Source organism: Haliotis asinina, chromosome 5 (genome assembly GCF_037392515.1).
Source record: "Haliotis asinina isolate JCU_RB_2024 chromosome 5, JCU_Hal_asi_v2, whole genome shotgun sequence".
NCBI lineage: Eukaryota > Metazoa > Mollusca > Gastropoda > Lepetellida > Haliotidae > Haliotis > Haliotis asinina.
The window spans coordinates 65,614,435-65,629,130 of record NC_090284.1 but is presented as its reverse complement, the minus strand read 5'-3'; the positions used below and the strand labels follow the sequence as shown (position 1 = coordinate 65,629,130).

At 38.8% G+C, this 14,696-nt stretch overlaps 1 protein-coding gene across 1 annotated transcript in view; it reads left to right on the top strand.

The window, feature by feature from the left end:
* Positions 1–14,696, top strand: part of LOC137283975 (uncharacterized protein PF3D7_1120000-like) — a 36,169-nt gene that overhangs the window by 14,295 nt on the left and 7,178 nt on the right. Inside the window, exons 10-13 of the mRNA XM_067815642.1 lie at positions 4,586–4,658; positions 5,041–5,115; positions 5,293–5,358; positions 5,762–5,818. Coding sequence (XP_067671743.1) covers positions 4,586–4,658; positions 5,041–5,115; positions 5,293–5,358; positions 5,762–5,818 — 271 coding nt within the window. The remainder of the gene's footprint in view (positions 1–4,585; positions 4,659–5,040; positions 5,116–5,292; positions 5,359–5,761; positions 5,819–14,696) is intronic.

The following is a 14,696-nucleotide window of genomic DNA, read 5'->3' as shown; positions in this document are numbered from 1 at the left end:
GCTACTGAGACAGGAATATTCACTCGTACAGTTGCTACCATTATTTCATGTAGTTTACACATACACATATATCAATAATTCATTTAAATGTTAATAAGCATGTTGATCTTACATATTTCATCCTTTTCATTATTTTCACAGATTAAGAAAATGAAATCATTCTAAATTGTCAAGTTATCAGCATTGAAATATATGGTATTTTGTTGAATGTTTAGGAGGTATATAACGAAATTATAATAGCTCTAAATTTGATTTAAAACCGAACGCGTAGAGCTGTTATAATTTTTGTTATATACGTCTGATTTTCCAACACAATGCGTTTATCTCTACTCTACCATAACCGCGTTATTCAGATTTTAAACAAGTAAGTAATGTGTTGGAAAATAAGAGGTATATAACGTGATTATATACCTCTGAATGACTTTGATTAAAATATCACAATCCAGTATTTACTGAAGTAATTTATGATACCCCAAAGGAGACATGTAAAGTAAACAAAGATCCGGAACACATTTCGATATCTCGAGACATTCAAGCCAATAGTGATATAGAAGTATAAGTGTAGAGTTGACAATATACAAGATCATCATTCACGACATCAATGCATCAATGCATCAATGCATCAATGCATCAATACTTTTAAGGATTAATGACCGGAATTATCCCAATTCATCACAAGAGTTTGTTAACCTTGTTAAATCAGATATTCTTCATTCAGGTATCACTTGTGATGAAATCATCTCATCAGTTAAAGAGCTAAAAAGTAGATTTGATAGAAAACGAGTTCTTTACACATTCCCTCGAAGGTTACTTCCCGTGTTGGTTTAGCTCTCTAACTTGATACTGTCATCTTGATATATACCAGAGGATTGGCTAATAGGAATGATTAAACCTTTATACAAGAAAAAGCATGATAACTTAGATCCTAAAGCCACATTAATATTCTCAGTTGTTTTGGTACGCTGTTCAGTATTCTAAACGTGAAAATACCATAATACCATCTCAAGACAATTTCAGACAGGTTTCTTTCACTTATTGAAAATATGTACAAGGATATTAAATCAACGATACTTCTCAACAACAAGAATTAAAAGTACCCCTGGTGTAAGACAAAGAGAAAATCTCTCCCCAATGGTGTTTGCCTTCTCAGTAAATGATCTTGAATCACACTTAGTGAAAATAGTGAAAACTACAGTTTTCTTTACATTTCTATGCAACCCTGTGGCTTCAGCTTGTGATATTACCGTACGCCCTGCCCTGTTCAGTGACGATCCTCAGGATCTTCAAAAAATCTCGCAATTCATTTTGGTGTTACTGTAATGAATGTAAGTTATATCTCAATTTATCCAAAACTAAAGTTGTAGGTCGCTATAAATGGTGGCAGTTGGGCAAATGTCTCTTGAAAATATCGTCTGTATAATTTATGTAACTCAATTAATCTGTTGCGATTTATCAACTCAATTATCTGTTGCGATGCTGTATTACTGTATAGGCTGTATATTTACCTTCTTACCTGGATTCAGTAACCTTGTGAAAAGTCATCAAACTGTTCTCCTCTAAACACACGCCCAGTCTTAAAAAGTTTGCTATGTGCATTAATATAGTATTTAAGCCTTCAAAGATACATTAACTTTTGGCTTGTTTTTGCTTCTATCTTCCAACCTGACATGTATATATTTATACCTATTTAGTAACATTGTATTCTCCTGCACCACCGTTGGTGATGTTTCAAGCAACAAATTGGATTTGACCTTGCATATGTCGCCTTTCTCAAAGCCCGAGTCATTAGATCAAATCGGGTTGTGCATGAGTCTAAAACATAATTTCCTACGTGAGGTTAAATTTGGACTTTCACTTTGCTAAAATGAGGATACTTTATCAAATCATTACTTTCATGTTGGTGTATGGGCTGCATGTTCGTTGTTAGGTGCATATGCAAGAAAATGCCGAAGGTGATTAAAGTGAAAATGTTCGAAAACATTGGTCACACGATGATATCGTTTCTTGTATTAGAGCAATAGGGGATACAATCTTCAAGACACTGAGATCAACACATACTATTTATTGATGTATTCTGTTAAAAATCGATTTTATCAAAATTTATGGAAATGCTCACGCTGCAAAAGAGATGACCGAAAGAATGAATGACAGACCACCTTCAAATCACCATTCGATAACCGTTACTTGGTTGTTTCATTTGCACAAGCCATCTGACAGGATTGTATACAGTGGTTTACATCTGTAAGAAAATACTGAAGCATGATACATCAGCGACTGTTTATATGGTAAGCTTTCTCTCTCTTCATCTTGCTGTGACGGAAATGACAATTTACTGACATATCTAATGAAACTGTCGATTTATTCAAACTATTGAGTAATTGTCAATTTAGGAATTCATTACATTGCGTATCACCATGTTCAACAGTAGGTGGCTAAAAGTTCTAATTAGTACAAGCTATGTTATCAACATCGCAACGGTTAGTGGGTCAACAGGGGTAGGATTCAAACAGAGAATATTTGTTGAGGACATACAGTGAGACAAATGAATCAGTTTGATATTAATTTAGACACTCATGCTGTGTGTTTTGATTGTCGTTTTCACCAGCCATAATTTGTTATAAACTGTAAACGTGAAGGATGGAAACATATATAAAGCTTTACATTTAAACATACTTCAACAGTTTTGCTGTCAAAGTTCCTTGCAAAATGAAGACCTCCCTCGCATTTGTAGTTGCTGCTGTAGCAAGCAGTGGTGAGTGTTGTGCCATGGCATTTAACTTTCCCATTTGCACCATAACATATGGCATCCTGCAGCTGCAATTCTGCTGGAGCAACTAAATGGCCATGATATACTCGCAGCTGTCCAGTTAAGAGATTTCTTATGGATGTGGAAAGGGTCATTTGTGTGGTGATAGCTAGACCTCTGAAGGTCCGTTAATCATGAATACGAATCCTTTTTATCTCCCCTATTCACAACATCTCTTGGTGAATCGTAAAAATCGCAGTTTCCTCAAAAGTGCACATGCTTTTATGTTTAGAGAAATACTGCAATAGTTCGTATTTTTATATAATACAGACATTTGTTATAAACGTCATTCTATATTTCTAATTCAGAATCTGAATTTTCCACTTTCTCTTTTATTCCACATGCCTCCATCCATACAAAACAAAGGTTTGAGATTAAAATATCCATGGTATTGATGGGATATTGCTCACATCGGCGTACAGTGTTCCCAGAAATTATTGAGAAAATCTTTGTTTTTTTTCTAATGATGCTAAGATTGGAAAAGGGGCTTTCACTATGCACTAAGCATAGTAAATAAGGGAGACAGCTCTTGAAGACTTAGAAGGCAGCTCATTACGTCAAGAGTTATCTCCCTTGTCTGAGCAGACGGCTTCCTGTGTTGACATGGCAGAATTTGCAGCAAGAGAGAAAAGAAAGCTCATTCTAGATGATTTTGAAAGGGGTGAGGCTGATGCTACAGTGTTAGCTTGTAGACATGGTATTCCTCTGTCTACAGTATACAGAACTTTGAAGAATATTCAAACAGGAACCGGGATAGAGCGCAAAGCAGGGGCAGGTCGGCCTAGAAAATTCATTCTTGTGGATCGCCGAAGACCTGGGCAGATTGTGAGTAGGGGCAAATTGAAAAGTGTTGAGGACATCAGAAATGAAATGATTAGCAGAGGAAGTCCTCAGGTATGCAATGAAACAGTTAGGCAGGAATTACAGAGACTTAATTGGGTGAAAAAACGTGGAATTCCCTCGCCGTTGATGAAAGATGCACAAAAGGAAAAACGTTGAAACTGGTGTCGGGCTCATGAAAATCAAGATTGGGATAATGTTTTCTTTTCGGATGAAAGTTCTGTTTTTCTTTTCCCTAATTGTGTGAAAATTTGGACCAAAGATACTGTCAAACCTATCTACCAGCGACCAAAACATAGCCCGAAGTTTCACATGTGGGGTGGCATATCGGCTCGCGGAGTGACGCCATTGTGTGTTTTCACGGGAAACTTGACAAAAGAAAGATACGTTGACATTCTAAATGGTCACCTTCTTCCGACAGCACAAACATTGTTTGAAGATGATTGGATTTTCAGCATGATAATGACCCAAAACACACTGCGCGCTACACAAAACAGTGGTTGTCGGGCGAAAATGTTCAAGTTTTAGACTGGCCCAGTTACAGCCCAGACCTAAACCCAATTGAGAATGTGTGGGGAGTCATGAAGGACAGAATAAACCAAAAGGGACTGAGAAATATTGAAGATATGAAGGCCGAGGTGGTCCAGTATTGGGATACCCTGTCACACGATTACCTACAAACTTTGATGGGTAGTGTGCCTAGGCGTATTCAGGCATGCGTTGCTGAGCGAGGAGGTCTAACAAAGTACTAAAACAAGACTGAGACTGTAAAAGGATGATGTTTTAACATGTTTATGTAAGTAAAACGCCAGAAGTTAATAAACGTAATGAGTTACATGAAGCAACATGATTCTAAATAATTTCTGGGAATACTATAAATGAAAACTCTTTCATTCTAATAATCTGCGGGTTTTTCTTTTTCTTTTTTTTTTTGTACAGCGCGTGTCAGGATGAAGAGGAGGAAAGCATGAGTGAACGCTGTTCTACACTTGAAGCCAGCAAGGTGGAAGAGGTCGGACAAATAACTCTTGTCATAACCAAACTTTTTTCCTAAACACGAAGATAAGAAATATTACTAGAATTAGTTACGTGTTGTATGGAGCACGTATTCCACGTAATATTTGGAATTATCAACGATTTAGATTGTTTATTATCGCTGGAGTGAAAACTGTAGTGATAGAGTGTGAAGATCCGGCCTTAAGTAACCCATGCTTGTCATAAAAGGCGTATAATTATCAGGATCTGATGGTTAGGTTCGCCGTCTCACATCTTCAAGGTCAGCATGGAATGGCAATGTGACAATTTCACTGTTGTGGGCTCCGCTGACACCAGTACGGGGCTACGAGAATAGTACTTGGATGAATGATTTAGTGTGCCATTTCATGTTTCTGCAGGTTGAGGGGAAACGTCGCTGCAAGGACTGTAAGAACTTCCTCAATGACGTCAAAGAAAAGGAAATGGCCAGTGTTGTGAGTGACAAATATTGAAAAGATTTGCACACCCATAGGCTCGTGACCTACCTGCATCAGTACCTGCAACACAAACAAAAAGCATGTAGGATTGTGAGTGAATTGAACAAGGTGTTGAAGTATAATATTTGTAAAATCGTGACTATTTCGTTTCAGTAAGTTTCTTTATATTCACAGGCTTCTGTAGGTGAACTGATAGAAACCGAATACTGTGGAAAGCTAAGTAAAGATCGCCAGGAGAAGGTACGTCTGGAGTCGTCCATACATTGTTGTTGTAGTTTCGTTTGGTCTAGCACTTTTAATCTAATATTTAAAAACCCTCCGCGTAATCGCAGCTGCATGAATGTAAATTACCGAATTTGACTAGACAATAAAACAGTTGACATCGGATTCGGTGTCACACATTTACCAAGTCATCATTCCTAACCACCTCGCATCTTCAATGGCTGTGCATCGGTCTGTTTATGAGAGAAAAGAACTAAGTGCTAATAAATATTAATAAGAAATCTCAAAGATTGCTATGTTTGCTTTCCTAAGATATAGTGAGGAAGATAGGAAGGAAAATAGTACATGTACATGGATATATGTTATAGAGAAGAGCTTTCGTGAACTGATCGCATTTAAAGCATTCTGTGTTCTGTTTCAGTGTGAAAGCTTCGTACAGACAACTAACGAAAAGGAAATCGATATACTAGATTTGATAGTAAGTATGTTTGAGGTAAATGTTTGTCATACACCGTTTCATCAGAGTGTCTCACTACACGAATCATAAACCTACATGATTAATACTGAAACAATATGTTCTAGTCATTTAATCACAGAAGTAAGATGGAAACATTGTTTGGTTTTAGAATGTGCAAAAGGTGTGCACGCGGCCTGACTTGTGTGGTGGTAACTAGTTATAAGGTGAGGACAATATTGAACATGACATCGTTCCACTTTTTGAAAATTTTTCTCATGATATGCAGTTTACATACCACAGTTACCGTCATATTTTTATTGCTACGTATTGTGGCAACTAGTTGTAAGGTGAGTACAATATTTAATATGATATGGTTCCACTTTCCTAAAATTTTCCTCATGATATGCAATGTACACACCACAGTTACCGTCATCCTTTCATTTCTCTGCATGATGACAGCTAGTTGTAAGGTGAGTACAATATTGAACATGATATGGTTCCACTTTCTTAAAACTTTCCACATGATTTTGTTGCGGTTAAGAATTTGCCGTGACAAACGATGTAAGAAATCCCCCGTGAACCAGCAAAACAGAACAAAGACAAGTCTAAAACATTCAAATTTCGTATTGTTATGCAACGAGAGCAAGGTATATAAAGTCACAAGTCAATTTCACAATGCCGATTTCAAAAAGAATACATGTGAGACAAAATCTAAAGCAATGGGTCACGAAATATAATAGAGCAAACTCACAAAAGTTTTAGTGCGAGAGAGAAACAGTTATGCAGAATGTAAACACATCGAGCAGTCTGAGCTGTAAACTCCATAAACTCCACACGGCAACTACCCATATGTATAGTATTCCCAGAAATTATTGAGAATCATGTTGCGTCATGTAACTCATTACGTTTATTACCTTCTGGCGTTTTACTTACATAAACATGTTAAAACATCAACCTTTTACAGTCTCAGTCTTGCAACATATGTCATATTTGGGATTTCACTTTCTTAGTAAAGTACAAATTCTAGTACTTTTTTTCGGTTGAGTCCCATCCGGGATTCGAACCCGCACCCTCAGAGTCAGGCACCTAATCGCCAGCACACAAAGTCAGCCGCCTAGCCCGCTCAGTCACCGCGACTTCCACAAAAATGAAAGTCGGACAACTGATAGTCTAGACTGCGTACTTTGTGTACCCCTCTGATGAGTGTAAATTGGCACGGCTCCCACGGCCGAAAGCTATGATTACACGATGCCATTTAGAAAGTGGTCAAATGCAACATATGTCATATTTGGGATTTCACTTTCTTAGTAAAGTACAAATTCTAGTACTTTTTTCGGTTGAGTCCCATCCGGGATTCGAACCCGCACCCTCAGAGTCAGGCACCTAATCGCCAGCACACAAAGTCAGCCGCCTAGCCCGCTCAGTCACCGCGACTTCCACAAAAATGAAAGTCGGACAACTGGTAGTCTAGACTGCGTACTTTGTGTACCCCTCTGATGAGTGTAAATTGGCACGGCTCCCACGGCCGAAAGCTATGATTAGACGATGCCATTTAGAAAGTGGTCAAATGCAACATATGTCATATTTCGGTGGCTGAGCGGGCTGTTTTGTGTAGCGCAGTGTGTTTTGGGTCATTATCATGCTGGAAAATCCAGTCATCTTCATACAATGTTTGTGCTGTCGGAAGAAGGTGACCATTTAGAATGTCAACGTATCTTTCTTTTGTCAAGTTTCCCGTGAAAACACACAATGGCGTCACTCCGCGAGCCGATATGCCACCCCACATGTGAAACTTCGGGCTATGTTTTGGTCGCTGGTAGATAGGTTTGACAGTATCTTTGGTCCAAATTTTCACACAATTAGGGAAAAGAAAAACAGAACTTTCATCCGAAAAGAAAACATTATCCCAATCTTGATTTTCATGAGCCCGACACCAGTTTCAACGTTTTTCCTTTTGTGCATCTTTCATCAACGGCGAGGGAATTCCACGTTTTTTCACCCAATTAAGTCTCTGTAATTCCTGCCTAACTGTTTCATTGCATACCTGAGGACTTCCTCTGCTAATCATTTCATTTCTGATGTCCTCAACACTTTTCAATTTGCCCCTACTCACAATCTGCCCAGGTCTTCGGCGATCCACAAGAATGAATTTTCTAGGCCGACCTGCCCCTGCTTTGCGCTCTATCCCGGTTCCTGTTTGAATATTCTTCAAAGTTCTGTATACTGTAGACAGAGGAATACCATGTCTACAAGCTAACACTTTAGCATCAGCCTCACCCCTTTCAAAATCATCTAGAATGAGCTTTCTTTTCTCTCTTGCTGCAAATTCTGCCATGTCAACACAGGAAGCCGTCTGCTCAGACAAGGGAGATACCTTTTGACGTAATGAGCTGCCTTCTAAGCCTCCAAGAGTTGTCTCCCTTATTTAGTATACTTAGTGCACAGTGAAAGCCCTTTTTCCAATCTTAGCATCATTAGACAAAAAAACACAAAGATTTTCTCAATAATTTCTGGGAACACTGTATGTATGTATGTGTGTGTGTGTGTGTGTGTGTATGTATGTCATTTCCCGTCATTTCCCTGAAGTTCGGGCACATACGACCATCGCCAACACTGTAGAATGCTCTAGCAGTCTCCCGGAAGTAACAAATAGAAAACCAAGGGCAGATAATTTCCGGAAAACCCGCTACCAAAATCTTAAAAATGCTGACCATCTATTATACGAAATGTGTTCCATCATAATTATTATTCAAAACACTAAACGTTGTGACCCAATAACAATTATTACTTAACAACAAAATATACAGACAATACACATTCAACACACACAACAATATGCAGCGTACACACCACAGTTACCGTCATCTTTTCATTGCTCTGTATTGCGACAACTAGTTGTAAGGTGAGTGCCGTATTGAACATGATATGGTTCCACTTTCTTAAAACCTTCCTCATGACATGCAGTTTACACATCGCAGTTACCGCCATCTTTTCGTTGGTCTGTATGGTGACAACTATTTGTAGGGTAAGTACAATATTAAGCGTGGTAGTGAGGTGAAATAAGGTTACATTCCGTCCTGTAGGTAATCTCGTTATCAAGAATAAGCCAATGGCCCATACTCTATGTTTACAATATCTACAATTTATCACCCCATGGTCCCTAGTTATCTACCTTCAGTTATTGGCGATCTCTATCGTACTGTCTGCTCTAATTACTACAATATTTACCCTTCCATGCTAGTTTTATATCCATATCTGTGATGCCTAAGTATTTTTACTCTCCATCGTGAAGGATTATATTCTTCAAAATGTTTTCCTTTTTGTCATACAAACTGTTTTCGTAATGATATGGCTGAGATATTGCCGGCGTGTCGTTAAATATTAATCCACTCACTCACTACAAGGTATTAACCACGTCACTGAACCTGGTCATCCAATCGATGATGTCGCCTTTAACGTCAAGCAATTTGTTACTTGGGGGAACACCTGGTCAGTACCAAGTGCCATAAATACAGTGACCCACGTCTTGGGATTTAAGCTTTATGTGCATGATGTGACTAATTATGCTGCAAACATGACACATATACCTTTATATTATTTTGATGTCAAAAATAGTTTTCTACGTGTGACGATATAGGCTACCTTATTTTAATTCATTTCATGGTAATCTAGTAATTTTAAGGTCCTTCCTTCATAGAGTTTTTTTTATATTATATATATTATGAACTTAGAACTAGTTTTAGTCACGATATGACTGAAATATCGCCGAGGTGTCTTTAAATCTTAACTGACTAACTCTCTCGCTCAATTTCACTGTCTTGCAGATGCTGAATGTGCTGCAGGTCGATACGTCATTGCCAACCTTCTTACTCGTGAAGATTCATCTTAGAATTGGTCGTCAGTAAACAGTGCTTGCTGTAAGAGTGACGGGATCGGGTTGTCAACCTTGGCGACATGGTGGATGTCATCGTATCCGAACAGCGTAGATCGATACACATGGTGTGGATCAAATGGGTGTTACAGATTGCCGCCATATAGCTGGAACTTGCCAGGGTCCTTTGGTGTATAATCCGCCAGATCCTAGTGCAGGATATTTCATTACACATTACATAACGGACACTTTCGACAGTCAAAGGAGCAAGTATCTGTTGTGGAAGTGAGTGATAATGGTTCTGCGCCATTTGTTACAATTTCCCAGGGATATCATGTCGGGAACACTAGAAATGGGCTTCGTGGGAAATTGAACCCGGGTCCTTAGCGTTTTTAGTTCAATGTTGGTGTGACTATACCTGAGCAGTTACTGGATGTAGTCATGCACGGATCACACTAGGTGAACACCTGCCTCTGGTTGACTCGAATACAAGATTACAATACATTATGACAATACAACTGATTCAAACATGACATCATTGCTCAATTACAGTAAAATATCACTTATGAATTTTCCAAAACCTGTTTATGCAAAAAGTGTTTTGTAAAACCCCACAGGGCTATTAAAGCTACACTCAATGTCAAAGTATCTTGTAAGGCCACGAACATCGGTAGCAGCAGTGACGGCAATAAGAATAAAGGGGAGGCCGAATGATGTCTGGAGGAGTGTTTCCAAATATATACATGTGTAGTCAGTCCGGAAAAAATAAACATGAACACGTTATATATCGAGTATTAACGGGTATAAATAAAATGGAAGCACAAGAGACATAAGTGAGTGAGTGAGTTTAGTCTTACGCCACACTCAGCAATATTCCAGCTACACATGGTCTGTAAATAAGCGAGTCTGGACCAGATCTTGTTAGTCACATTTTACGACAAACACCAGTTACTAAAAGTCCACAAATTTCGTAAAGGTTTGGGATTAAAGCTTTTCAAAAGTCAAGTAGTTGCAAAACCTGACGATATAGCATGTTTGTGTCGGCAGTTCATCCATTTCTTGCAACCTCACCAGGTGCAGTTCTTTGAGATGATACTACTGTTGATATGAAATGTCCATGAGCTGTGAACTAACGGCTGTGTATTATAATATCTCATATTCATTGAATCTGTGGTTGAAAAACTTGTGTCACGTCATGAGGGTGTGTGAAAGACCCTTTGAATCACCAGTTTTTCACATGATATATATGTTACAGTCAGAATGTGTCAGGCTAATAATCTAGCGAGGTTGAGGTGTCCGGGTCGAGCCCATCTGTGACTGGGTGTAAATACCTTGGAGTCAACTTTGTGTGCAGACTCTTTCGGTGTTCACAATCCCTAGTGTGCACTTAAAAGAACCCACGAATCCGTTGGTATATGACCAGATGGTGGCCATATTAATACGCGTAACACCTAGTTGAGGGTACAGCAACGTGCAGTAAACTTGGATAGAGTACTGGATATGATCCCGAGGGAGTTGAGATTGATAGTACGATGTGGCGGTGAGATTGTTATCCAATGATCGAGGGAAACAAATACCAGCGCCTTGAGCAAGCACTAGCTACATGGATATGTACACTATAATAGTACCCTATACTAATTTATTGAAAGGTAAAGATCCTCCGTTTTGCATCCGTTATGATGGAAGAATCACAGTCAAGCCTGTCCTCCTTGACTGCATTGATTTCACCACAAGAGATAAACATTTCAATGTCGGTACAGTGCAGGATTTTTTTAACGTCAATTATCATTTAATTAATGCATTTCACAAAGCTAGCTAGATAAATATTTTAATATTTTAATTGAACAGCTATTTGAGCGTCTGTATTATCTGCCGGGGTTGAAGTATTGTTAAATTTATTGTCCACCTGTGGGAGATACATAAGTCTCAACAAGTACGAAGCAAATTAAACTTCACCGACTACTTTAAACGCCGTATCTTTGTGATGATAAAGTATGGCTAATTAACTACAATCACCAACGGCTGAAGGTATAGATTGGGCCCTGGTTTGGGTCCATACAGGTACCAAACGTACCATAAGTACCTATGGTCTCAAGTAAGGTGATGTACCTTTGTTCTGTTATTGTATTGAGTGAGTGAGTGAGTGAGTGAGGTAATGTTTAACACCACATCGGCGATATTTTAACCATACCGTGACGAGAACTTGACACTGAAATGGAAGATGTGTATATTATAAAAAAAACAGCTATCGTCAAGGGACAGTGAAACAACTAGAATATCACTTATGTGGAAAGTTAAAACTAATAGCACTATTTGGTCAAGACAATATAAGAACAGGTTGTAGATTGCCAACAACGGAAAGTAGATCACCATACTAGGGTCCATGGGGACTAATGTTATTGTATTTTCTTGCATGAAAAAAGTTTTAAGTTAGATGCCGGTTATATATCCCTACTACACAAGTAGCTTCACTGCTCATCGTCTAGGGGTTTTTAATTTCTATTTTTATTTTACCATTGATTACAATTATTTTTTTCTCCTCACACAATGGCTGAAGAATTGCCGATGTGACAATGAATATCAACTCATTCACATACGTGTGGGAAAGCCCCTGTCCCTCTTAAACAAGATATCATAAACTAGTGGTTCGAATGTACGAGATGAGTATATTTCAGATGCCCCTACGCCGTGGTGCTTCTGGGATGTTGCTGGAAACCCTTAAAATTGAACCAGTAAACATAAAACCCACTGTTCTATTTCTAATACACGAATAAATAATAAATTATTCATCTCAGCTGCTCGAAAATGATCATTGTTTAACAGGGACTGTCTTTTCCCCTCATACTCAGCACTGTCTCATAGTGCGGATAACTGCCACACACGCTTTCACATACTGACGCATTTTGTTACGGTCAAGAATCCCCCGTGAACCAGGTACACTCTGGAATGTGCATCAGCACAAACATTAACTTTGCCTTTAATGTGTTTGATCACAAGATTGAACCCTTGCAAAGTCAAACTCCACCTCATAAGTCTCTGATTCTTGTTCTTCATTTTGTGAAGAAACGTCTAGGGATTTTGATCAGTAAAAACTTCAGTTGGCAAAGTGATGGTACCAAGGTACACTTCAAAATGCTGTTAAGCTAACAAAAGACCTAATGTTTCTTTCTCAGTGGTTGAATAATTTCTTTGGTGCTTGTCAAATTTCTTTGGAAAATAACAATCTGGATGTTTAATTCCTGAATCATCCTCTTGAATAAGGAACGCACCTGCACCAACATCACTTGCATCTATTTGCAACTTAAATGCTTTTTCAAAATTTCGTGCCTGGAGAATCCATGAGTATGGCACTGACTTTTTCAAATGCAGTCTGACAACTGCCATCCCGCTAAAATTTTACCTTTTCCCCAAAAGTAGGTAAGTGGTGATACAACATCTGAGAACTTTTGATGAAACTTTCTGTAATAGCCAGCCATCCCCAAGAATCTCATAAGTATGTACAATTGCTTCAACTGGTTGTACCTGGCCATGCCCTACAACATGCTCTAAAAATTCAACTTGTGCTTTCCCAAATTCACACTTGGCGAGATTCGTCCTTTTCAGATGGTCATCTCACTCCATGTCGTAATCGATGGCATCACATATGTAAGCCTCGACACAATCAAGGGCTGATGTGACATTGTTGACGAGTCTCTGGAACGTCGCTGGAGCGTTCTTCTGACCAAACGGCATCACTTTGTATTGATACAGTCCATCTGCCGTAGCGAATGCCGATATTTTCTTTGCACGGTCCGTAAGTCTGTACTATCAGCCTTCAGTAAGTCAAACTTACTTATATACTTGACCAATGCGATCAAGGCAATCACCCACTCTCGGTTTAGGATACGAATCAGTTCGTGAGAGTGCACTGACAGCTTTCATGTCAGCACAGCAGCGTGAGCCACCTCCACTTTTCAGCAAAAGAACACATGGTGAACTCCACTGACTGTCACTGGGTTCAGTAATGTCATTGTCCAGCATGTATTTCACCTCTTTCCGCAGAATTTCATGTTTTACTGGATTCATCCGATAAGGGTGTTGTTTTTATCTACGTCTATATCATGGCTAACAACATCGGTTCGACCAGGCACATCAGGAAATAAGTGAGAGAACTCATGAATCAAATCTGATATGTGAACCTTATGCTCAGGGGATAATTGTGACAGTTTCTCATCAAGGTGAGCTAACATATCAGAATTTATCAACTTTGGTGAAACATCATCAAACTTTACATTGCTAACACAATCATCAATGTTGTCGTCATTTTCACAATTGTCTTTAGTACAATCAGTAACTGGGGAGAGTGTAGCAATACAATTGACATATTTGGTTTCTAACATGTCATGATATTTCTTTATCATGTTGACATGACACAATCTCTTTTGTTTACGACGACCAGGCGTCAAGACGACATAGTCTGTGTTGCTAACCTTTTTGTCAACAACATATGGACCTTGATATCTTGCTCTCAGTGACTGACCAGCAATGGGAAGCAAAACTAACACTTTCTCACCACAAGTGAAATTTCTCTCTTTTGACTTTCTGTCATAGTTTAGCTTCATTTTGTCTTGTGAAACTTTGGAGTTGGCCAACTCACTTGCTTTTGATAGTCTGTCCCCAAATGTAGACGCATAGTCTTAGAGAATGATCTCAGGTCTGTCACTGAGTCATTGTTCTCGTGAATGTTTAAGTGGCCCATGCACACTGTGACCAAATACAAGTTCTAAGGGGCTAAACCCTAAACTTTCCTGAACTGACTCTCTGACAGCAAACAGCAACAAATGCACACCCTCATCCTAATCTTTCTCTGCCTCAAAACAATAAGTTTGATCATATTTTTCAAAGTTTGATGAAACCTCTCTAAAGCTTCCTGTGACTCTGGATGATAAGCACTTGACTTAACTTGCTTAATACCTAACTGGTACATAGCTTTGTGAAACACCTTAGACATACAATTTGAGCCCAGGTCGGACTGAACAACATCTCGCA